Here is a 25,507-nt window from a genome sequence, read left to right as displayed (position 1 = left end):
ACATTTCAAAATGATCACTATGATAAGTCTAGTTGTCATGTGTCACCAAACAAAGATGTTACATAATTATTAACTATATTCCCCACAGTTTACATTTCATTCCTGTGACTCATTTATTTTGTAACTGAAAAAAGCTTATACTTCTTAATCTCCCTCACCTATTTCTCTCCTCCCCTCAGCCCGCCCTGGCAACCACCTATTTGTTCTTTGTACCTATGACTCTGTTTCTGTTTGGTTATGTTTTTTCATTTGTTTTGTTTTGTAGATTCCACATATAAGTGAAATCATATAGTTTTTGCTATTCTCTGTCGGACTTATTTCACTTAGTATAATGCACTCTAGGTCCATCTGTGTTGTCACAAATAGTGAGATTTCATTCTTTCTTATGGCTAATATTCCATTGCATATATGTGTACCACATTTTCTTTATCCATTCATCTATTTATGGGCACTTAGGTTGCATCCATATCTTGGCTGTTGTAAATAATGCTGCAGTGAACATAGGGGTGCATGTATCTTTTTAATTAGTGTTTTGTATTTTTTCAAATAAATGTCCAGAAGTGGAATTGCTGGCTTGTATGGTAGTTTTGTTTTTAATTTTTGAGGAATCTCCATACTATTTTCCATTAACCAATTTACATTACCACCAATGGTACATGAGGGTTCCCTTTTCTCCACTCTTGTTATTTGTTGTCTTTTTGATAATAGCCATTCTGACAGGTGTAAGGATATCTCACTGTGGTTTTGATTTGCATTTCCCTGATGATTAGTGATGTTGAGCATCTTTTCATGTGCGTGTTCGCCATCTGTATTGTCTTCTTTGGAAAAATGGGCTTTCAGGTCCTCTGCCCATTTTCAATTGGGTTGTTTGTTTTTTTGATGTTGAGTTCTTTGCATGTTTCAGATATTAATCTCTTGTCTGATACGTCATTTGCAAGTATCTTCTTCCATTCAGTAGGCAACCTTTTTGTTTGTTGATAGTTTCCTTTGCTGTGTGAAAGCATTTTAGTTTTATATAGTCCCATTTGTTTATTTTTTCTTTTGTTTCCCTTGCCTGAGGAGACATATCCAAAAAAATATTGCTAAGACTAGTATCAAAGTGCATACTGCCTGTGTTTTCGTCTAGAAGTTTTATGGTTTCAGGTCTTACATTTAATCTTTAATCTATTTTTTAATCTTTAAAAAATCTTTAATTTATTTTGAGGTTTTTTTAAAATATGGTCTGAGAAAGTTTGATTCTTTTGCACGTAGCTGTCCAGTTTTCCCAACACCATTTATTGAAGAGGCTGTCTTTTTCCCATTGTATATTCTTGCTTCCTTTGTCATAGATTTATTACCCATATAAGTGTGGGTTCATTTCTGGGCTCTCCATCTGTTTCTTTGACCTATGTGTCTTGTTTTGGGGCCAATATCATACTATTTTGATCACTGTAGCTTTGTAGTATAGTTTGAAGGTATAAATGCTTTTCAAATGAAGAAAGGAAGGAAGGAATGACTTGCTCACCCAGCGTGATCAGCAGTTTTGGGTAAACTGATAGGATTCACTGCTTTTAACTCCCTCCTAGACATGATACATTTTTTTGTGTTTAACTGAAGCTGCCTTATCAAGACATCTGTCTTCCCCATGGTGTTCTAGGTAGGCATCACAGCTTTATGGAAGATGGTTAACTGCAGCCCAGATCATATGAGGGCCCCCGTGCTGTATAGCTGGGATCCCACTGGTAGCATTTCCAATCACTCCCACCTGACCTGTTTCCCCAGGTGATGAAAATTCTGGAAGCAAAAGGCCCAAGGTGGAGTTATCTGAAGAGGAGCTGAAGGCCCACGTCAGCAAGGGCACACTGGGTAAGCTCACTGTGCCCACACTGAAGGAAGCCTGCAGGGTGTACGGGCTGAAGAGCGGGACAAAGAAGCAGGAGCTGCTGGATGCGCTCACCAAGCGCTTCCAGAAGGCCTGACCAGAGACCATACAGCCAGTTACCCTTCCACATTGCAGCCAGGTGGCCTGGTTTTGTTTTTATCAAGTTAAAACATGTTTCTCCTGAGCCAGGAAGAGTCTGGCTGACAGAAGCCAAGGACTTTGTTTATGAGACTTTCTGTTGTCATGGAGACAGCGTTGCCATCTCACTTTGCTGTGCCTTACTCTACTGTCTGAATAAAGAGCCCTAACTTTGTACTATATATTGTTCTATAGTATAAAAGAGAAAGATATGTCTGCTTTGTATCCAAAGATGCCATTGGCTGTTAGCTTAATTTTCTCTCCCACTGGGAACACATTTCATCACAATGGAAACAAAATAAATATCAATGAGGGTAGGGAAGAGTGTGACAATTAAGGACAGGTGAACATAGTTTAGGAATGACAAGCCCTAGTAAGGTTATATTCTCCTGATCCTCTGTCCTCCCACCTGTTTTCCTTTAAATGTGTCATATTGAAGATCTAAAGATCAGATTTCAGAAGTAATAAGGAGGCAACATTTCTAATTCTGGTACCACTTGCTTCATGAGTAAATAGCAACCCCCCCTCATGTTGTATTTTCTTAATGTGACATTCAAGTATAAGAAGAAGAGATACACATTTTCTGTTGCCCTGAGAGTTTGGGTTGCAGTGTAAGTGAAATGAGTTATTCCTGTTATTTTCAGGGTGCTGTAGGAAGTTCAAGAAGATACAGAGAGGTTCGATGGGAGAAGGGAAAAAGGAAGGGTCCTAGTGTCAGGAAAAGAGGAAGAGGAGGGGAGTGTCTCTCTTTGTTTTCTTCCCCTTCCCATCCCTCTATCCTCCCTGCCCCTTTCCTGCTCTTCCTGCAGCTATTGCTTTTGAAGAATTAGCCTGAGAGAAGGAAGGAGATGGAAGGGTTTTTATCCTCTGAGGATGGCTTGTAGGTCCTGTGTCTTTCAAAACTAGAATGAGCATCTCATGAGGTGAGTGTTGGAGGGGTCAGATTACTCTTGGAAGAGATTTTTCAGTTTTGGATTCTTTGCTCTGATTTTTATAAGTTTTTTTTTTTAACTTCTTTTTGCTTGTTTTTGTTTGGAAAGGAGATGTTATGTTCTTGTTTGGATTTCTTTCCTTATCTGGGGGAGAGGGAAAATAATTCTTCAATTAGAAGAGATGCCTTTGAGGATACAGCAAAATAATGCAAAACCATTTAATATAGTACTTATTCATTCTTGTTGAGAAATAAGACCATCCCCGTTAAATGAAGCATGCTTGGAAACTCTGGGTTCTAGAGAGGGTTACTAATACCACAAAGGTAGATTAGAATCAGGCTAGTCACCATAAGTAGGAAGGTAAGAATGAGTACCACTGCTGGGCCTTTGTTTTCAAGCCTGGATTTCTTGGCTAGTGAGGAGGAAACCTAGTGAGTCCCAGGCTTCGCTGTGCACTCCTGCAGGACCTTACCCACGTCTAGGCTCCTTCTCCTCTGTTCTATTTACAAAATGGAGAGAAGGAAAGAGTTCAAGGGTCCAACAAAGCACCAGTAATATGAATGTTAGAAAAATAACCACTGAGGTCTGTGATAAAGAGCAACTGTGTGGTCTCAGTTTCTCTGTAAATTAATAATGTTTGCCTTCTCTGCTCTTGAGCTCCCCAGGAGAGAAACATCATGTCCAGACATAATCTGGTTGGGCTTTTGTAAACTCACAAGCCAGATTTAGTAAATTTGCATCTTGGCTCCATCACATACGTACAGGTGACCACCGGCAATTTACCTGGCATTTTCAAGCCTCAGTTTCATCATATTTATAATAAGAATAATAACGTGGAATATGGAAAATAAATGAGAAAACACGTAAATGGGCACGGTACTCAATAGGCACTAACTCTTCTAACTTCTCTGGCTGCAAACACGCTTCGCTCCTGCAGGTGCTGGTGACGCGCGGCCAATGATTGGACGAAACGGCCTGCGCATGCGCGCTGCAGACCTCGCGGCTAGGAGCCGCGGCGGGTAGGGAAGGGCAGGGAGGTGCATCCGGCAGGGAGGTGCATCCGCCTCTGAACAGCCAGCGGCGGGGGCGGGGGTGGGGCAAGAGCTGGAGAGCACGGATGGATGTTTGGCCAAAACTGCACCAAACAAGCATATGTGCATAGGTGCATATGCCTCCTGGCTGAATGCAGAGGGAACATCTGTAATTTTTTTTTAAAATATTTATTTGGTTGCGCTGGGTCTTAGTTGCAGCTTGGGGGCTCCTTAGTTGCAGCTCACCGGCTCCTTAGTTGTGGCATGTGAACTCTTAGTTGCGGCATCCATGTGGGATCTAGTTCCCTGACCAGGGATCAAACCCCAGTCCCATGCACTGGGAGCGTGGAGTCTTAACCACTGTGCCACCAGGGATGTCCCTTAATGTTTAGTTTTTTTTGTCCTGTTTTGTTTTTTAAATTTTTATTTTTTGGCTGCGTTGGGTCTTCGTTACTGCACGAGGGCTTTCTCTAGTTGCACCAAGCAGGGGCTACTCTTCATTGTGGCGTGCAGGCTTCTCATTGCAGTGGCTTCTCATTGTGGAACACGGGCTCTGGGCACACGGGCTTCAATAGTTGCGGCACGCAGTTCAGTAGTTGTGGCACTCAGTAGTTATGGCTCACGGGCTCAGTAGCTGTGCCTCGGGGGCTCTAGAGCACAGGCTCAGTAGTTGTGGTGCACGGGCTTAGTTGCTCTGCAGCATGTGGGATCTTCCCAGACCAGGGCTCAAACACATGTCGCCTGCATTGGCAGGCAGGGAAGTCCTGTAATGTTTAGATGTAATGTCTTATTAAAAAATTAGAAGAAAAGTAACGCAGGACCATGAAATCTGGGAGAGATTAGTCATCCACTTCCTCTCCCTCCCCCTCAAACAGAAATTCCAACCTCAAATCCGTTTTGGAGGGAAAGCACACACCTGTTATTCTCGACCAGCAGCTATGATGACTATCCAGCCTTTCTGGTTTGAGCCCAAACTATCCCTGAATGTGTAATCTTCATTGTAACTGACTGCCTCATATATGAAAGCCAGTCCTACCTAGAATTTACTTCTGGGTACTCAAGCAGCTGGGACCCTCTCACCTGTGGGCCCTGCTAGCACTTCCGGCATTCTTTGTCACCAGAGCAATTTTGACATGGTCATATTTATTGCTGCTGTTTTGACAAGACTGCCTCAGCTTTTCTTCATCTACCTCCCAACCTTAGTTGTCTATTGCTGTGTAACAAATTACCCCCAAAACTGTTGGCTTGAAAACAACAATAACCACATATTCTCTCACCATTTTTGTAGATAAGGAATTTGGGAAAGAAGAGGCTGGGTGGTGCTGGCTTGAAGTCAATCATGAGGCTACATTCAAGATGTTGCCCAGGGCTGCTGTCAGCTGAAAGCTTGACTGAGGCTGGAGGATCCACTTGCAGGGAGGCTGTATTAATCACGTTTTTTATTTTCTGTATTTTATGTTTTGACATAAGCTGCGGGGCCTTACAAATGGATGGAGAGACTGCTCCTCCCAGGGCTAGGTAGTTACTAAAGACAGTTAAAAACTTACTTGGGAGCATACCTCTCACACAAGCCAAGCACCTCCTTTATCTACGTCACACACCAAGCCAGTATTGCCCTTGCCTTAAATTATCAGGGCAGGGTGCCAGGCAACTAGAGACCACCCTTATAGCCCAAAGCCCACCAGAATTGTTCAAACTAGCCAATCCTAAGCTGTTTACTCTGCCCTGCCTTGCCTTTGCCAAAGAAACCCCAATAAAGGCTGTGGCCTAAGCTTTCCCCTTGCTCCTGCTTCTGCTGCCTGACCAAAACCTGGTGTTTTCCCTGTGGTCCTGCATGGCACACCGGCACCCTTCTCTTGGGAAAAGTAATAAATTCTTCTTTCAGTAGTACCAACTTCTCCATGTCATCACTCTGTCACCTCTATGAATTAAAATCCCTCAAGTACAGATGAGATAGACTCATTTCCTACAGCTGGTAGTTGGTGCTGACTTTTGGCTAGAGGCCTCAAGGCACTTTCCACAGGCTGCTTAGAAGTCTTTATAACATGGCTATGATTTCTGTCACAGTCGGTGATCCAAAGACATGAAGGCAGAAGCTGCAATGTCTTTTATAGAAACTTGAAAGTCACATGTCATTCCATAATACTGAGTCCTGCAGCTAGACCAGCTCTGAGTTGGTGTAGACTGGTCTCAGAGCATTCACACAGAAGGGCATGAATTCTAGGGGGTGGCTGTGTGTGTCATTGGGGAACATTTTAGAGGCTGGCTGCCACAGGGTATCATGGAAAATACTGACTTGCTACTTAAAAAATTTTTTTCCTTCAGAAAACAAGCAATTATACCCCCCCATCTCCCTCAAGCAGATATATCTGCTAAAGCACATTCTTGACTTTTCAAAATGTAACTTAGCTGACACTGAGAAGAGGAACCCAGGGATACTACGTGCCTAGAACAAGCTCCTCTCCCTCCCTTCCTTGTCACATCAGTTTGGGATGAAAGATCATGGAAATGCATTGTTTAGTACTTAAGAATACTACAGAATGAATAATCTCTTTAACAAGACCATTACTGTTAATGTAAAAATATTCCTTAATCATAGGTCCTCTTGAGAAAACAGTTTCAGGAAACTTATTCTAAAACAGAAATTCCTAACCAGTGTTTGAGGTCAGAGGACCCTTTGAGGCCTAATGGATTCTCTCTCCAAAATAAAATGTTTACACACAAAAATTTGCAACCTACTTCATAGGTGACTGAATAGAATTACTAGATTTCCTTCTTGCTTGCATATCTAGGCTTTAGGAATTATTCATTCTACACTTTTGGAGCATCAGTGTTAGGGCGCTGCTGCAGGTGCTAGGGGATCACAGTCACACAAGTTCTTAATGAGGGCAATAATCAGAAAACAACCTCAGATATTAGCTAAGGACAGGTTAAAAAACAGAATGTTACAGTGCTAGGGGTAAAGGAAACATGAGATGTAGCTAGGAAAGGCCCTTAAAAAGTGGTACTTGAATTAAGACTAGCATGAGGAGAAAGCCACTAGTGCAGTAAAGGAATACCAAGTACAAAGAATCTGAGAAACAGATTTGAAGTGTTCAAGAAACCAAATAAGAAACACTGAGCAAAGACAGAACATGGCAGAGAGGCAGACACAAGACACACAGCAGAGCCATTAGGAACAGAGAAGAGTCATGGAGTTTTTTCGGGTGATCACAAATCGATGCCCTGTCCTTTGAAGGATTACAATGAAGCTGTGGGAACTGAGTTAGCACTCCAGATGGACCCTAGAGATGAAGATTCCAGAAGCCCTGCCCCACCCCATTTCTCAGGGTTCTGGTGGGTATGCCCTAGTTTCCATCTAAGTGGAGGTTGGATTACCTTTTTTATTTTCTTCTGGTCATGCCCCATGGCTTGTGGGATCCTAGTTCCCTGACCAGGGATCGAACCTGGGCCGTTGGCAGTGAAAGCTCAGAGTCCTAACCACTGGACCACCAGGGAATTCCTGAGGTTGGATTACTTGATCTCCCTCCACCCCCAAATTACTTCAGTCTTTTAGAGTATGATTGTAAAGATACATATACAACAAAAGAACGTATGTACTACCTCAGAATCCACCATCCACAGATAGATAGAAAACTGCTTGGGGTGGCAGTTGGGGCGGGGTATATAAACACTGGAGTGAGCTGGGGGAGATGATGAGCTCAGTAGGTACAGAACAGGCCTTAGCATGACAGGGTGATTTTAGGTTCCCTAGGAACCCACTGCTGGAGTGGTCACACTGGCCCAAGCTGGCCAAGAGTAAACTAAATGTAATCCATTCTCATCAATATGACCATTATGGTATCCAGTTGTTTGTACTTTGGAAGAAAATTTCTCAAGGTAGAGGAGGTGTCAGGCTCTCATGGTACTTTAAGATAGAGAGTAATGCGGCAGGCGAGGTGGCAGCAGCTTCAGTCAGCAATACCGGCTCCCCCGCTCTCTAGCACCTGTGGAGGACTGCTAGGAGCCCTAGTCCTGCAACAGTGATTCTCAACCAGGGGTGACTCTGCCACCAGGGAACAGTTGGCAATGTCCGGGTAGACGGGGAAGATTGCTAGTGACATCTAGTGGGTAAAGGCCAGGGAGGCTGTTAAACATTCTACAACATACAGGGCAGCTGAGGTTGAGAAATACTGCTCTAGAGTGACAGCAACACCTCAATGACTGAACAAGACATTTTGAACTACCAGAAATCATCTGGTGGAGGTCATGGCTTTTCCACACCTTCTTGGTGAAAAGTTCAAGAAACTAGTAACCATTCTAACGCTTCATTCAAGTATCAGCTGGACTCCTAACAAGAATCACACCTTCTTTAAACTGGAATACGAATATATGTGTTCTTTATTAGGGTGCTCACAAGAATGACACATTAGCACTGTCCTTCTGATGTGACAGAGAATACACACATGTGACCCACATCATGGCAGGAAATAGGCAAGGGGTAAGGGCTCTCAGAGCTGGTACCAAGCGTCTACTGTAGAAATCTCCATTCACCAAAGCAAGGATGTTCCCTTGAATTCCATCATCTTTGCTGTAGCTTCCAGTTCTCCATGACTGGCCCAGAATCCTCCATTCCAGAACCTCTTGCCACACCTTCAAGACCTAGGTCAACTGTCCCATATCTCACTCACCAAGGTGCCTCTGGAATTTTGCAGCGTATCTCTTTGGTATGTTGCTGCCCTGCCACCCTCAGAGGCACAGGTGGGAGTTGGGGGGAAATATATTACCAAAAGCAAACAGCAGGGGTACATCAGAAACTGACTCTTGGGACATACACCCAACAACCTCACAGAAACATGCTTCCTCCCCAAATGATACATAATGTCCTAGAGAGCAAAGGAAACCCCTTGATTATTCAAACATGATCCTGTATGCTGGGCACAAGGGATACAAAGTGGACAGTGTTTACTTCCATCATGCCCTGCACAGTAGGAAGGTGGCACCTGAAGGCTGGAACCAAATCTCTACCTTGGCTCTTCCCTGCCTTTGAATGGTATCAACCACCCTGCTTCCACCTATTCTGGGCATGCATTTTCCAAAAGGGAGGATAAGACGGCAGAGAGAGAGTGGAAGTGGAGATTACAGGAGAGGCTGGGGAGGAGATGACAACCTAAAAACAAGACAAAAACAATACAAAAATACAAAAACCAAATTGAGCACTAAAATATTTTATAACAATAGAAGGTAGCTGGAAATACTATATGCTAACAAACAAACGATACATAACCCCTGGGGTAGGAGTCAGCAGCAGGGAGTGTGGCAGAGGCCACCTGTTTAGACTAAGAGCCTTTCAATGGACTGTTGGATGGATTGGATCTGCTGCTTCAGTTGTGAGCCTTCTTTGATGGTGACAGAACAGGCGATGACAGGTCTGGAGACCCCACAGGCTCGCCCCAGGGCCTGCTTGGAGCGCACAAACACGTAGGGCACATTCTTGTCCTCACACAGCAGTGGGAGGTGCAGGATGATCTCCAGGGGCTCGGCGTCTGCAGCCATCACAATGAACTCAGAGATGCCTCTGTTGAGGGTTTTGGTGGCTGTAGAGAGAACATGAGGCCAATAGGTGATGTGGGGTTGGGGCAGGGAAGCCACAACAAAGCAATTTCCAAGGAAAAGAAACAGGTGCAAGAAAACTGGGCAAAACGTCCAGGACTAAGCAATTCTGTGCCCCATAGTGGCCTTGGGAAGTGATAGGGAGCCAAGCACCAATTACTCATCCCCAATGCCTTTCTCAAACCCTACATCAAACCCATCAGTTCTGTCCAAACACATCCTAAATCAGAGCCCTTCTTTCCTGTCCTCTGCTACCACACTCATCCAAGTCACCACCACCCCTTGCCTGGCTGACCTCTACCAGCACGAAGCAGTGCAATGCAGCACTTCTCAAACTCTGTGATCAAGGATCAGGGTTTTACCATCCCAATCTGCCACGATCTATACTTCTGGAAAGCTCATACCACATGCAACTCACCGAGCAAGTTCAATGCACCACAGCATTGTTCAAATACTTATTCCTGATTGCTTATCTCTGTGACCCAGTGCTAGCCCACGGACCACACTCTTAGGTCCTCATGTTGGGCCTAATCAAGAGCATCCAGCCCTCTTTCCATACTGGAAATCTAGTCCAGAGACCCCACACAGGGACAGTGCCTTTAGCACTCTTCCTGGAGCACTCTCTGGTTGCCTTACCCTCATTGGCTCCTTTTCGAAGCTGCTTGTAGTTACATGACTGCTGAACGAGGTCCAATAGTTTCTTGGTGAGGTGGGCATCTGCAAGAGGGTAGGCCTTCGGATTTACATCAGCCTCAGTCTATGGCGGGGGGGAAATCAAAGCATGAGTCAAACTGAACTAGAAGTTGTTCCAGACAAGTCACAAAATACTTCAGTCAACAATTGAGAGAGACAATGGTCAGCTTCCCTGCTCCCCCCCTCCAAACACACACATTTAATAATTGACACTGGCCTGCCCACTCTCAACTTAGAAAAATGAAAATATTAGGCTCAAGAAAAAAAAATTAGTAATTACATAATCCAATAATGTATACTAAAGCTTATGTATTTTTGCCTCTTTAGCCTAATGCTTGCTAATATTATTGCAAATGGATTATTACAGGCTTCCATGGCTCAGTACCCATTTCAGTCACATGGGGTAATCTCTAAATTTGGATTTCCATATTCCACCCTGAATTTACTAAATCTAACCTAAGGTATAATTTATAGAAACCTAGCACAAAGTTCCCTCTATTCCCTTCAATATTTGAATCTTATTCTGTTTTCAGTAAGAATCCCGGTTTCCAAAACATCAACATATTTTCTCATTTATTCTACCCTACAATACATATAAAAATTGTTTCAGAATTGCTATACCAATACTACCTCCACCAACTATAAGGTCAACATTTCTTTTTATTCTTAGAATATATCTGACTAAAGCCGTCCAGAGTATTATATTCAAAAGTTACTCAAATTATTTTTTTCCTGTGGTTATCAATTTGATATACAATTAGGGCTCCTTCGTATTTAGTTTGCTTTTTAAAAAAATTCTTAAAAATATATAAAACATCTACATGGTTCCAAAGTCAGTGTTTTGAAAACTGGTAAAGGTAAACTGTAGAGCATTTATCCTGCCTTTCCTATACAGACTGTATTACTAGGTAACCAAATAGCGAGGATAAGTTTCTCCTGTATTCCACCTAATAAAGAAAGAATGATAAAATTAAATAGCACCATCTTGCAACCCATACTAATTTAATCCAAATTAATGGATCCAGACATTGATTTTAATAGCTACCAACATCACAAAAAATACCATGTGACCACTGCCCCTCTTAGCAAAACATCTGTGATCAAGCTGTCTTGGGGTGGGGGGGCGTGGGCGGAGAGCTAAGAAAAAATCTGATCCAGCCTTTGATTCTTTTTTTTGGCTGCACCGCAGGGCATTCGGGATCTTAGTTCCCCGACCAGGGATCGAACCCACACCCCCTGCAGTGGAAGCTGTGGAGTCTTAACCACTGGATCACCAGGGAAGTCCCAGCCTTTGATTCTAATACTAGATATTTGATATTAAGGAATTATTAAATTTTGGGGTATTGTAGTGGCATTGCAGTTGTTGAAAATCCTTATTTTATAGTCACATACTGTAATACCTATGGATAAAATGCTACCTCGGGCTTCCCTGGTGGCGCAGTGGTTGAGAGTCCGCCTGCCGATGCAGGGAACACGGGTTCGTGCCCCGGTCCGGGAGGATCCCACATGCCGCAGAGCGGCTGGGCCCGTGAGCCATGGCCGCTGAGCCTGAGCGTCCGGAGCCTGTGCTCCGCAACGGGAGAGGCCACACAGTGAGAGGCCCGCGTACCAAAAAAAAAAAAAAAAAAAAAATCCTACCTCAATAGATCCGTTTCAAAATAACACACGTAGGGAACAAATTGGGTGGTACCTGGCCTATTCCATTCCTTCTATCCCATCTTCACCTCTCAACTTTAACCATTTTTATTAATTTCTCATTTGTTTTCCCTGTGATTCTTTTTACAAATATATATTTTATTATAGACATAACCCGGGTGCAGCCCACGTTACCATTCCTGAGCACTGAGCAGTTCGCCCGCAGCGGTGCCGTCTAACCCTGGGTTTGGAGGCTGCTGATCATACACGTGTGCGGTGCCGCGGCGGCACAGCCGTTCTAGGTGGTGACCCATGGGTGATGGCCCAGTGGGAACACTCACCATTGAGTCCGCCTCGGCGGTCTCCAGCCCGATGCCGCAAAGACAAAGAAATGACCCACCCACAGAGGAGCAGGAAGTGACGTCAGGGGAAGTGGCGTCAATAACCTGATTGCCCCAAAATGCCTTTCCCTAATACCAACACATCGCACTGGGTGAATTTGTCATGGTCCCAGGGTGGTGAGGAATTAGGCAAGGGCTGGAGTAGACCTCTAATTATTTGCTCTCTTCATACATTCTAGAATCAGCTTTTTCAAGGTGTACAAAAAAAGCCTGCTGGGACTGATTTGTAGATTTGAAGTAATTCCAATTAAGATGAGACACCTTTAGGATACAGAATCTGTCAACCCATTCAAACACATGTATCTACCTTTAGTGCTTTTAAATAAAGCTTTGTAATTTCTCCAAAAGTTTTAATATCTTTTAGATTTACTCTTAAGATATTTCAGCTTAAGAAAATTCACTCTATTCCGTAGTATACTAAGAATTTCTTCTGTTATAAATAAAATTGATGTTGAATTCTGTCATGTTTTTTGTACTGAGTTGGATGAATTAGACATTTCTCCTTAAAGTTTTTCTAATGTTAAACCACTTTTACACTCCCGAGATAAAACCAATTTTAATATTTTCTTATGATGGTTGCACAATTCTGTAAATATAAGAAAACCCACTGAGTTATACTTTTTTTCTACTACCACCTTGTTTTGGTTTTGTTTTTTAAAATTAATGTATAATTGACCACAATATTGTGTTAGTTCCAGGTGCAAAACACAACACCGTTATTTGATATTTCTATACATTACAAAATGATCACCACTGAGTTATACATTTTTAGAGTGGAACTTTATGGTATGCAAATTATCTCAATAAAGCTATTTTTTAAAGTAGGTGTAAAGTTTTTTCATGTCAAAAAACTTTAGTTTTTCTTATTGAGTTATAATTAACATACGGTACATTAACTTAGTTTCTTTATTATTATTCAGCCGTCCTATTTCTACTTGAATTGGTTTTGATTCTATTTTTTCAGGTATTTGTTCATTTCATCTAAATTTCTACATTTATAGATATCACATTGTTCATAATATCCTTTCTTTTAATGTTTGCAAATTATATCTCCTTCAAGTTTGTTACTCCTTATTTATAACTTTTTGCTTATTTTCTTGATTAATCTCACCAGAAGGGACTTTTCACGTTACTACTTCTCCCTCACCAAGCATTTTAGGTTCCAGTGCTTCATTTGTACCCTACATACTCTCAATATGTGGTATTTTCATTATTGTTCAGTTGTTTTCAAAGTTCCCTTACATATTTTCCATTTGACCCACGAGTTCTTTATACCTTCTTTCTAAACACTTTGTTTCTGATTTCTAAGTCATTTGTATTTTGGTTGGGAGACCACGGTCTATATTATTATCATCTTTTAAGAGTTGTTTAACTTGCTTTATGACCCAGTAGGTGGCCAATTTTCATTAATGTTCTCTGCTTGAGAAGTGTCTTCTATAACTGATAGGTAAAGTATTCACTGGTTTCACTACGACCACTAGGTCAAGTTTATTCATAGTGCTGTTCTAATCTTCTATTTCCACACTGATGTTTTGGCTTCACGATCAATTAAATGCTATATAATTGCACATTTGTCTATTTCTTCTTGTAATTATGTCATTTTCATTTTACTTGTACCTTATTTTTTAGCCACTATCTTTACTGATTTTTTTTCCCGTTCTTTTTACTTCAACCTGTCTTTTAACTGAAGCACTTAGTCCATTCCTGTATTTATTTAAGTACTAATATATTGGGTCCAAATCTCCCTTCTTTTGTGCCTTCTATTTGTCCCACCTGTTCGGTTTCCTTTTCTCTCTTTCCTTCCTTTGAGTTTTTTCTCCCCACTATCTTCCCCTCTAGTGGTTTGGAGTTATTTATCTATATTCTTTTGGTGGCTATCTGAGAAATCACAACTTATGTCTGTCAAAATCTAATGCTCAATAATGTCACCCTCCTCTTAAACAATAAAGGTTCCAGCAACACTTTTATTCCTATCACTCCTCATAAATATACTTTTTAAAATGCCAGATATTTTTATTGCAGTTTCCAATAGCCCATCTCTGGAAATTAGGATTCTCAACTCTTAATAAACATAAAATGCACAAAAGGGGAGACTTCAGGAGATCCAACACGATCAAAGAAGAGTCACTTTATTGGTTTAATAAAAGTCAACAACAACAAAAATTCCACTCAACTTTAAAACCAAACCACCTTATAAATAGCAACTGAAATTTGCTTAGTGTGTATTTATTCACCTTTTAATTTTTCCAAGGGCTAACTGAATGAATGAATGAATGAAATCTTACTGCTAGGCAACTGTAACCCGTAGCTTGATGCGTTTGATTTCCCCATACACCAGACAGCCGAAACCTGCAAGGTTTTGATTTAACAACAAATAGTGCATGCTCACTCTCTCCATACCAAGCGTTAGGTCTACTAAATGCATTTAAACTGAGATCAACCGATTCCAAAACTTTTCACGGCACTGCGAAAGATGAGCACTGGTTTAGAAGCTTTAAATTCTAGGCTCAGCCACGTACTAGCTTCAAAATGGGGGCGGGACGGGCAGTAGGAGAGATACCGCTAGGATCCAAAATCCGTTAAAAGGATTAAACCTCATTACGGAAATCAGTGTTTTGTAAACTCTTTCCTCCTTACTAAGTGCCAACCAAAACTAGCTACCAGGCCACAAGATCTGACTAAAAAGTTGGAGACCACCAAGAGTTTTAGAGGAGCCGCACGTGGTGCTACCAGCGCTTCAGATTTCAGAGGCTACCGCCTCGCAGGAAGAGTCTTTCCTGCATTCCAGGCTGGGGTTCACTCCACGTTCCCCACAGCCCCCAAACGCCAAAGGCCACTTTAATCCCTGGCCCATGTAACTCGAGGCAAACACTAGGCGCGCAGACCCATGGAGAGCTCCCTCTCCTGAACATCAGCAATGGAGAAAGAGGGGTAGGGGAGGGCTGATCCAAATCCAGGGTTCCACCCCATACTCTAGCGATCCCCCCAAAAGAAAAAGAAAACCGATGGAGCCAAGTTTCCCCATCCATCCAGCTTTCAACTCTCTCCTACGTGGGTTTGTCTCTTTCTCCCAGGTTGGGCCATGCCCCCTCTGCTCACCGGAGGCTTTCGGCCAGGAGCACAAACTGCGGAAAGAAGCCCCAGCACAGCACCTGAGACCCTGAGTCCTCTAGACTTCTAACCTCGGGCCGGGAGAGAAGACAGTGCTTGGCGCTACGCGCCCGCCCGGGCCAGGCGGACGAGACGGCGCACGTTCTAAGCACCCGACAAGCTAGTGAGAGAACGGAACCCCGTCTCCCACTTCCCAGCCCTTCAGCCACGAGCACGCACTCACCATGGCTCCGCTTCCGTGGTACCGTCACTCTTCAAGGAGCACAGGCGACGTCAGAGCTGCAGCGCTCACGGCTGAGGCAAGTCGCAGGGTAGAAGTGGAAATGGCAGCGTGCGGCAGGAAGCGGAAGTGGCGTCACCAAGAGGCGGGCGGGTCACGCCCCTTAAAGGCACCAGCGGGGAATGACGCCAGTTTTGGGCGAGGGACCGTATTTTGCTGTTTTTACTGTTATTCTACCATAAATTATTGGCCGAAACAGTGAGTTAAACATTCAAAAAATAACACACCAAAACAAAGATTTTCAAGGGTGTCGTCATTCCATTGCTAGTTTATCTTTTAGCACATTTTTGTGCTTTTAAAATCATCTTTTTTATTCTACCCTGGTAAAGGAATGGTATGGAGATAATGATAGGTAATCCTAAATGTTCTCCTTCATATTCAGATGCCTTTGTTAAATTTTTCTGGTGGGGGTGGAGTCCACCAGAAATGGAATCCATTGAGTAGGGAATTCAAGAAGAACAGCAGGTTTGAGGATGGGGGCTGAGTTTGTCAGGTTGAGTTTGGAAATGTCTAGGACACCCAATTTCTTCTGGCTTAGCATGGTGCTTTTTTCCCTATGCTGCTCCAAATCTCCATTTTTTAAGGCTACACTCATGCCTCACCACCTCCAAGAGGTGCTCCTGGATTCTTATGGCCCTTACTCATCTCTCTTCGCATGATGCCAGGCATATCTTGGGACCATTTTGTTGTTGTTGCTGTTGTTGTTTTGGCCATGCCGCTCAGCTTGCAGGATCTTAGTTCCCCAACCAGGGATTGCCCTGGCAGTGAAAGCGCAGAGTCCTAAGCACTGGACTGCCTGGGAATTCCCTCTTGGGACCATTTGGATCTAGCCAAAACTAGACCGTAGTGGGCCAGTTCCAGTTATTTCCTTTGGAAACCTAGAAGTAGAGACGTAGCAGGACCCTTAAGAATCATGCAGTGCAACCCCTTCATTTTACAGATACTGAGGCCCAGAGAGGGGAAGCTCCTTGTCCACAGTCACAGAATGAGGCAGTGGCAGAGCCAGAACTGGACCCTGGGAATTTTGGCTATCGGCTTGGGTTACTTCCACCACATCTGGTTGCTATGCTTGAAAACCCAGCCAGATGGGTTTGAAGTGGCTCCAGGACTGAACATTTATTACGTGAAAAATCCCCCCATCAGACTTCATCCATGCATATCTATGACGTGTCAAAAAATAAATTTTGTCTCCAAATTAAGAAATTCCCACTGATGGCTCCTGTTTAAGAGTAGAACCTGAGGGGACTTCCCTGGTCGTCCAGTGGCTAAGACTCCACACTCGCAATGCAGGGGGCCCGGGTTCGAACCCTAGTCAGGGAACTAGATCCCACCTGCTGCAACTAAGGGTTTGCATGCCACAACTAAAAAAAGATCCCACATTCCGCGTGCAGCAACTAAGCTGCAACTACAGTCCTGCATGCCACAACGAAGATCCTGCGTGCCACAACTAAGACCTGGCACAGCCAAATACATAAATAAATAAATCGATATTTTTTAAAAAAGAGTAGAATCTGTGATTTGGACCCTGCTCCTCATCTTTCTCAGATCTTGTTTCATATTTCCTTTTTTTTTTTTTTTTTGCGGTACACGGGCCTCTCACTGTTGTGGCCTCTCCCGTTGCGGAGCACAGGCTCCGGACGCGCAGGCTCAGCGGCCACAGCTCACGGGCCCAGGCGCCCCGCGGCATGTGGGACCTTCCCGGACCAGGGCACGAACCCGCGTCCCCTGCATCAGCAGACGGACTCTCAACCACTACGCCACCAGGGAAGCCCCATATTTCCATATTAATTGGACCTACCAGCTACCACTGTGGGAGAATGAAACCTTATTATTCCAGTTTACAGTCACAGATGTGTCATTATCATTTGCCTTTTTGATATCCTTTATAATAATGTCTGGTTGTTATTTGGCCTACCTGGCATCTTGGACCATTATATCCCAGATCTCCTAGTAATGACTGATAGGGGCTTGATGTTTTTATGACCATGAGTAATGAGACAGTATACTCTACCTAATTAATTGTTTCCCAACTATATAATAACTCAGTTTCCATGTTCTCACAGAACTAGCCCACCCTCTTGTATCTTGCTATTTCACTTGCTAGTTGGCTGATAAATGTTAACATAGGCTCAGAATCAATTTGTCTTAGAAATTTGTCTTTTACCACAGTTCTGTGCTTAAAATGCTAAATCCTTGCCATGGCTTACTATGCCTCTCCCCACTGGTACCCCCCTCCTCATCCGCATGTTACAGCCCCACCCACCTTCTTTTTCTACCCTGAGCTCACCGCAATCTCCCCAAGCCCATCCATCACTCTCTTTTGGGAGTGATGTGATGTGCTCCACTGTTCTGCTTAGTATTCATCACCTCTTCAGTGAAGCCTCCCTGATCATCCAGACCAGGTAATTACCCCTGCTGGATGCACCCACAAGCCCCCTGTACTTGCCCTTTGTAGCCTTCGTCAACTCTGTCTTTATTCAGTGTTTGCCTTTCCAACCATACTGAGAGCTTTATGAGAGCAGGGCTGGTAGATGCCTTGGACATTTTGGATATCTATCTTTTGGCACTGTGCCTGATCCAAAGGAAGTTCTTTTTCACTTAGGGATCTTTGGTGGGAAGCAAGCAAAAAGGAATCTGGGAAAAGACTCTGCAGTGGAGCCTGGAGGCTCAAGGGGAGCTGGTTGTGCGAGCAGGACCAGACATAAAATCTTACGCCAGTGTCCTAAATTTAGCTAAAGACCACCAGGCACACACCTCTACAGTGTTATTACTCATTGCAACAAGGGAGAACACATACCATGGGGAACTGTGGCACTTCTCAGTAAGAGGGTGTTTGGATTTACTATAGGATTTGACCTTGTGTCAAATGATTTTGGGAGGGTTCAAGGAAATGGGGTTTGCTCTGGATTAGACGCTATTAGAAAGTGTGAGTAATTCTATGATTGGGCATCCTAATAAATCTTATCTACAAGGTGGAAGGAATGAAGTGAGGCTAAAGCTATAATTGGTGACAAAATAGATACTAGCCAGGATGGTAAGGTGTTTGGTTATTTTTGTGGTTTTGACAATGTTCATGCTTTTGTCTGTGTTCAGACATGACTAAAGAGTGGTCTTGTTTTTGTCTTGATTATCACAGTTAGAGTGGTTTTGTCTGATGCTGACACTCTATGAAGTATTTTATGTTCAACAGGAGAACACCAAGGCTCAGCTATGAGTGTCAGGCCAGCTCCTAGCAACATCAGGCCTAACTGATAGAGCTGGGCCAGTTTCTAGCTGCCATGGGCTGCTTTTCTTTTTTTTTTTTTTTTTACCAGCTTCCTATCCCTACCTTGGTAGTTAGAGCCCTGGAAGAGAGGGCCCAATTGGCCAAACTTAGGTCACACCTCCACTCCTTGGCTGTCCTGGGCCTGTGAAAGAGTATCAGGTATAAGCCGGGGTAACATTTAACCAAGATACATTGTGTGGTATATTGAGTTCTTTTTTAAAAAAATTTATTTATTTTATTTATTTATTTTTGGCTGCACTGGGTCTTTGTTGCTGCGCACGGGCTTTCTCTAGTTGTGGTGAGCAGGGGCTACTGTTCATTGCAGTGGGCATGCTGCTCCCTGCGGTGGTTTCTCTTGTTGCGGAGCACGGGCTCTAGGCACGCAGGCTTCAGTAGTTGTGGCATGCGGGCTCAGTAGTTGTGGCTCGCAGGCTTAGTTGCTCCGTGGCATGTGGATCTTCCAAGACCAGGGCTCAAACCTGTGTCCCCTGCACTGGCAGGCAGATTCTTAACCACTATGCCACCAGGGAAGTCCCTGGGTTCTTAAAGTAGAGAAATACTTCCCAACTGGTTGGTAAATAGGTGATGCCCTTCTACTGGGACCCTAGGGGCCACTTACAACCCAGGTATTAAAAGGTTAAGGCGTGGCCCATTCTGATTGGCTGATGACCCTGCCTGCTCTGTAATTCAATATTTTGAATATAACCTTTGGGTGAAAGTCTCCAGGGTAGCATTTATACTCCTACAAACAGTGATCTTGAGATGGGAAAGTAATCCCCTAACAAAAAATCAGGATATGTTGGGTGGTTAAACAAGAACACACATTCAATACAGTGTTCATTAAATGTTTGATATTGGATAGCCTGATGGACAAATGGATGCAAGTATCAAATAGGAAGAAAGAAATCAAGCAGACTGCAGTTTCCATCCCTCCATCATACACAGGGGAACTTAATCTCTCCATTCCAGAGGTCAGGATATTTAGAACAAGTTCTTCTTCCTCTTAATTCCTTTTGGGCAGTTCCCTGATGTTGCCCTCACCTGTACTGAGGGCATGTTATCCAGCCCTGATGCCAGGTGCAGCAGCTGGAGCTGAGGCTGCAGCATCAGGAGCCTTTGTGAGGTGGCCTTAGCGACGGGGGTGCTATGAGGCAGGGGCTACCCCGCCCTGAAGTGGCTGGGTCAGCCATACCAGTCCTGCCCTACAACTCCTGAACACCACCTGCCTGACCTAAGCTGTGTCATGTTGCTGCCCCTCCTGGGCGCCTGTGCCATGGTGGGGCCATTCCAGGGCCCTGAGTGGGAGCCAGTGCGGGGCCTGCTCTCTGAGAATCACAGCTGCAGGGACCCTCGGTGCTACGGCAACCTGCTTGTCCTCTGCCTCTTTCTGATCTGACAGGTCCAGAACTACTGGCACGAGATCACCAGGACCCACTCCAGCATGAGGAAGGTCATCAAGGTGAGGGGATCCTACACACCTCCTTCCCTCAACACCATGATTGTCTCAGTCATTTGTTACAAGGACCCTGTTCTATGCCCTGTGTATCAGAGATGAACTCAGACTGGTCAGGAAGAGCATTATCTTGCCCCAAACCCAGCGGTCACCCTGGACTTCTCTCTCCCTCACTCCTCAGGATCAATCCACCTGCAAGTCCTATGGGCTCTACTTGCAACCCATATCTCAAATCTGATCACTTCTTCTTCTTTTTTTTTTTTTAATTTATTTATTTACTTTGGCTGTGTTGGGTCTTCATTTCTGTGCGAGGGCTTTCTCTAGTTGTGGCAAGTGGGGGCCACTCTTCATCGCGGTGCGCGGGCCTCTCACTATCGCGGCCTCTCTTGTTGCGGAGCACAGGCTCCAGACGCGCAGGCTCAGTAGTTGTGGCTCATGGGCCCAATTGCTCTGCGGCATGTGGGATCCTCCCAGACCAGGGCTCGAACCCGTGTGCCCTGCATTAGCAGGCAGATTCTCAACCACTGCGCCACCAGGGAAGCCCCGAATCTGATCACTTCTTAAAACTTCACTTCACCCTCCTGGGCAAAGCCACCCTCAGGGCTCACCTGGACTGTAGGTACTGCCTTCTGCCTAGTTCCTGCTTTCTCTCTCACCCAACCATCGTCAGTGCTCCACGCAGCCAACAGAATGAATTTCTTCTTTCTCTTTTTAAAAATGTTAACCCAGACTTCCCTGGTGGCGCAGTGGTTAAGAATCCGCCTGCCAATGCAGGGGACACGGGTTCGAGCCCTGGTCTGGGAAGATCCCACATGCCGTGGAGCAACTAAACCTATGCACCACAACTACTGAGGCTGCACTCTAGAGCCCGCGAGCCACAACTACTGAGCCCGCGTGCTGCAACCACTGAAGCCTGCACGCCTAGAGCCTGTGCTCCACAACAACAGAAGCCACAACAATGAGAAGCCCACGCACTGCAACAAAGAGTAGCCCCCACTCGATGCAACTAGAGAAAGCCTGCATGCAGCAACGAAGACCCAACGCAGCCAAAAATAAATAAATAAATTTATATTAAAAAATGTTAATCCAAGGGAATATACATATACAGATTATAAGTGTATAGATCAATGAATTTTTGTAAACTGAACACATCCAGGTGCAGCACTTGATTAAGAAACAGACCACTGGACTTCCCTGGTGGCGCAGTGGTTAAGAATCTGCCTGCCAAGGCAGGGGACATGGGTTCGAGCCCTGGTCCAGGAAGATCCCACATGCCGCAGAGCAACTAAGCCCGTGCGCCACAACTACTGAGCCTGTGCTCTAGAGCCCGTGAGCCACAGCTACTGAGCCCACATGCCACAACTACTGAAGCCCGCGCGCCTAGATCCTCTGCTCCACAGCAAGAGAAGCCACTGCAATGAAGAGTAGCTCCCGCTTGCCGCAACTAGAGAAAGCGTGCGTGCAGCAACAAAGACCCAACACAGCCAAAAATAAATAAATAAAAATTTTTAAAAAATAAGAATAATTTTTTTAAAAAAAGAAATAGACCACTACCAGCAGCCCAGAAGGTTGCAGACACAACTGTGCTGATTTCTAATAGCATAGACTAGTTTTGTCTGTATGGAATCATACAGTAAGTATTTTTTTTGCACCTGGCTTAAGCCTAACATTATGCTCATGAGCAAGAACCAACTTTAAAAAAAACAGATCACAGGACTTTGCCACTCAAGACTCTGCAATGGCTCTGATGGATACACTTCCAGTCAAACTCAGAATAAAATCCAACTCCTAACCACAACTCCAAGGCTCAGAATAATCTGCCCTGCATTCCTCTCTGACCTCATCTCCTAGCACTGTCTTCATCACTCACTCATTCCATTCTGGCCACACAGGCCTCCTAGCTGTTCTTATACAAATGACCCAGTTCCATCCTCAGGGCCTTTGCACTTAATGTCTCCTCTGCCTACAATGCTCTTTCCTCAGATGTCACTTGGTTTGTCCCTTGCTTCATTCAGGTCTCCATTCAAATGTCACCTCCTCTGAGAGGCCTTCTCTGACCAATATGTCTAAAGGAGCTAACCCCATTCCCACTCTGCTTTTATTTCCATTAGAACACTTTTCAAGGGGACTTCCCTGGCAGTCCAGTGATTAAGACTCCACGCTTCCACTGCAGGGGGCACGGGTTTGATCCCTGGTCTGAGAACTGAGATCCCTCATGCCATGCAGCGTGGCCAAAAAAAACACAAACCAACAAAACACTTTTCAACACCTAACATTATGTTGTATACTTAGTTATTGTGACTTCCATGTCTAAAAGACAGCTCCCAACAAAGACGTTTTCTGTCTTGTTCATGCTGGTACCGCCAGCACCTAGAACAGTGCCTGGCCTGGAGTAAACTCTTTATCTTTCTTTCTTGAATGAATAGTGTTTTCCCTAAGAGAACTGACTCCCCATTCCTGAGCCCCAGCATCCTCATCTGGATAATGGGGATTATAATCCTGATCTGAGGATTAGATGAGATAATGTGAATGCAAAATTTTGCTTCTCTGTTCTCACCTACAGGTGCCATCGCAGAAGGTGGCAGTGCCCTCCATGAGACATGACACTTGTTTTGGGCTGACCCCTGAATTCTCCTTCAGTCCTGGCCAGTTCAGGGGCCTGGATGCCCAACAATGGGCCCAAAATAAGAGAGGGGAATACTGGAGGAGCCACCAGGATTCATGGACCCAACATCTGCTTTCTAGTCAGCACCCAGGTCAAGGTTTACCTTGGGATGCCTACACACCTTTGGAACACATCTTTTGCACCACCTCCTTTTTAAGCACCTGTATGCTAGCTCAGGACAGTTCTTGGGAAGCGTGGCAGGTACCCTGGTGTCGTAGTGATGACCAGACTCACCTGATTTGCAAGCCACTGCCCCCTGCCCTGGACACGTGCCAAGGGATGGAGCAGCTGTTGGTCCACTCCTCAGAAGAACCGGTACCACTGGAGCATATTGTCGACATGAGATGCCACCCCACCTCCATGGCCTCTCACCCAAACCTCCCATCAGCCCAGAGGTTGCAGTTCTGTTCCAGAGAGTTCCTACCTGTTCCTTCCAACCAACAAGTGGGAATGCCCATCTGGAAGTCCTGGCGCTGCCCACGAGAGGCCTGGGCACCAGGGAGGGAAAACCGGACACTAGGCAGAGAGGATAGTAGAGAGACCCAGGCTCCAGGGTGGGTGAACCAGAGAGAGAGAAGAGGAGAGGATGCTTGGGAAATTCAGGCATCTGGAAGGCAACTCCCAATAAACTTTGGGATGGAGGACAAGGCAGAGCCTAAGGTCCTGGAGTTGGGGAGACAGAGACTAGTAATAAGTAAAGCTGTTGGAGAGATCTTGACTCCATGGTGGGAGAATCAAGACCAGGTGAGAGTTGAGAATAGAGCTGAAAGTCAGAAACTACGGAAGAGAAATCGGAGGGATGCTGGAGGTGAGAATCTTCCTGAAACTCAGGCACGAAGAGGAGAGAAACAGAAACAGTTAAGATGTAAAATTGATGCAGAAACCCAAACGCCAATGTGGGAGACCCAGGATAGGAGTAGGAATAAGGATGCTATAGAGACCCAGTCTTTTGAGAAGAATAAGAAAGAAGCCAGAGGAGAGGATGAAGGAGAGACCCAGGCCCAAGTGTTGAGGAAGCAGGGCCAGACTGGAACTGAGAATGGTGGGGAAACCCAGCTGCCAGGGTGGGGAAAACAAGACCAGATTAAAGGTGATACTAGTATAGAAATTCAGGCAGAAAAGAGGAGAAGAAAGGGCCAGGTTGGAGGTGAGAATGCTGTGCAAATTCAGATATCTGGGAGGGAGAACTTGGGGGAAGTGAAAAAAGAGGATGGCCTAGAGACCCAAGCCCTGGGGTGGGGAAAACAGGAATGCGTTCAAAGTGAGAATGTTACAGAGATCCAGACACCAGGGTGGGAGATGCAGGATCAAAACGGAAATGAGAAAGCTGGGAAGGTCCAAGCATTTAGGGTAGAGATCCAGAAACAACTAAGACATGAACTTCAAGTGGGGTGGGGAAATCAAGGCCTGAAAACAGGTGAGGATTCTGGGGAAAGCCAGATATCTAGAAGGAAGAACCTCAGGGAGATAAGAGAGGAGGATTGGGTGGTGATCCAGGCACGATTCTGGGGAGACCAGAAACTAGTAGCAAGTGAAATTGGCAGAGAATTCAAGATACCATGTTGGGGGAATCAGGACCAGATTGGAGGTGAACATAGAGCAGAAATTCAGGCACTGGAGAAGAGAGACCAGAGAAAGAACGGAGATGAAGATGGTGCAAATATCCTGGCGCCCGAGGCAGAGAACCAGAGACAATTAAGAGGTGTACCTCATGTAGAGACCCATCTACCAGGAAGGAGGAATCAGGAGCAGTTTGTTGATGAGAATAGTACAGACATCCAGGCAACAGGGAAGAGAAACCTGAGAGGCGTTAAAGGTGAACATGGTAAAGAGACTCAGGAACTTGGGGAAGAAAACCAGCATCAGTTAAACAGTGAAATTAATGGAAGGATTCTCATACTGAAGTGGAAAAATCAGGAACACATTAGAGGCAAGGATGGTGCAAATGCCCAGGCATCTGAGGCAGAGAACTGGGGAGAATTAGCAAGTAAAATTGATATAGAAACTCATTCAGCAGAATGGAAGAAAGAGGAGCAGATGGGAGGTGAGAATGGTGCAGAATTTCAAATCCAAGAGAAGAGAAACCTGAGAGGGACCACAGGTGATGATGATAAAGAGACCCAGGCTCCTGGGGGAGATTATCAGGGAGAGTTAAGAAGTGAAATCGACGGAGAGATCCAGATACAAGGGCAAGGCAGCCAGAATAAGGGTGAAGATGAGGACGCTGCAGAAATCCAGGATGTAGGGAGCCAGAGAAAGTGCAGAGTTGAGGATGCTGGAAGGCTTCGAGTACTAAGGGGAAGAAACAAGGGCCAAGTCAGAGGAAAGGATGCTGCTAAAGGCAATCTCCGAGTTGACTGTTCTGTGGGTGAGGGGCCCCCAGCCCTCACTGGCTCTGGATATGGGGCCATGGACCAGGAACAGGCTGTGGCCTCTGCTCCCTGCCCTGA

General features: G+C 44.8%; 3 protein-coding genes across 12 annotated transcripts in view; 2 read left to right on the top strand and 1 right to left on the bottom strand.

Moving 5' to 3' along the window:
* Nucleotides 1-12,692, top strand: part of XRCC6 (X-ray repair cross complementing 6) — a 40,030-nt gene extending 27,338 nt beyond the window's left edge. For 4 of the 8 annotated variants that reach the window (XM_060166706.1, XM_060166713.1, XM_060166712.1 and 1 more), the window contains one exon: nucleotides 1,762-2,230. In XM_060166706.1, the coding sequence (XP_060022689.1) occupies nucleotides 1,762-1,958 (197 nt within the window). In that variant the 3' untranslated portion in view covers nucleotides 1,959-2,230. The other 4 variants (XM_060166710.1, XM_060166709.1, XM_060166708.1 and 1 more) reach the window with 4 other exon arrangements.
* SNU13 (small nuclear ribonucleoprotein 13) lies at nucleotides 8,325-15,767 on the bottom strand. 3 transcript variants are annotated; one of them, XM_060166714.1, is made up of 3 exons: nucleotides 15,618-15,767; nucleotides 10,191-10,311; nucleotides 8,325-9,538 (listed from the first exon to the last, which is right to left on the bottom strand). In XM_060166714.1, exons 1-3 carry the CDS (start codon nucleotides 15,618-15,620, stop codon nucleotides 9,276-9,278), a joined length of 387 nt encoding a protein of 128 aa, XP_060022697.1. In that variant the 5' UTR covers nucleotides 15,621-15,767; the 3' UTR covers nucleotides 8,325-9,275. The 3 variants fall into 3 exon arrangements, with proteins under 3 accessions (XP_060022697.1, XP_060022700.1, XP_060022698.1); XM_060166717.1 differs by lacking the exon at nucleotides 15,618-15,767 and adding an exon at nucleotides 12,224-12,276; XM_060166715.1 differs by lacking the exon at nucleotides 15,618-15,767 and adding an exon at nucleotides 12,078-12,217.
* A 7,926-nt stretch (nucleotides 15,768-23,693) lies between these two features.
* On the top strand, nucleotides 23,694-25,507 carry LOC132529259 (uncharacterized). Its single transcript, XM_060165562.1, has 2 exons — nucleotides 23,694-25,425; nucleotides 25,476-25,507. The coding sequence occupies exons 1-2, from the start codon at nucleotides 23,694-23,696 to the stop codon at nucleotides 25,505-25,507; spliced, it is 1,764 nt and encodes a 587-aa protein (XP_060021545.1).

This window comes from Lagenorhynchus albirostris, chromosome 11, assembly GCF_949774975.1.
Source record: "Lagenorhynchus albirostris chromosome 11, mLagAlb1.1, whole genome shotgun sequence".
Lineage (NCBI taxonomy): Eukaryota > Metazoa > Chordata > Mammalia > Artiodactyla > Delphinidae > Lagenorhynchus > Lagenorhynchus albirostris.
Note: the sequence above shows the minus strand (reverse complement) of the source record. Positions and strands in the feature narration are given on the sequence as shown.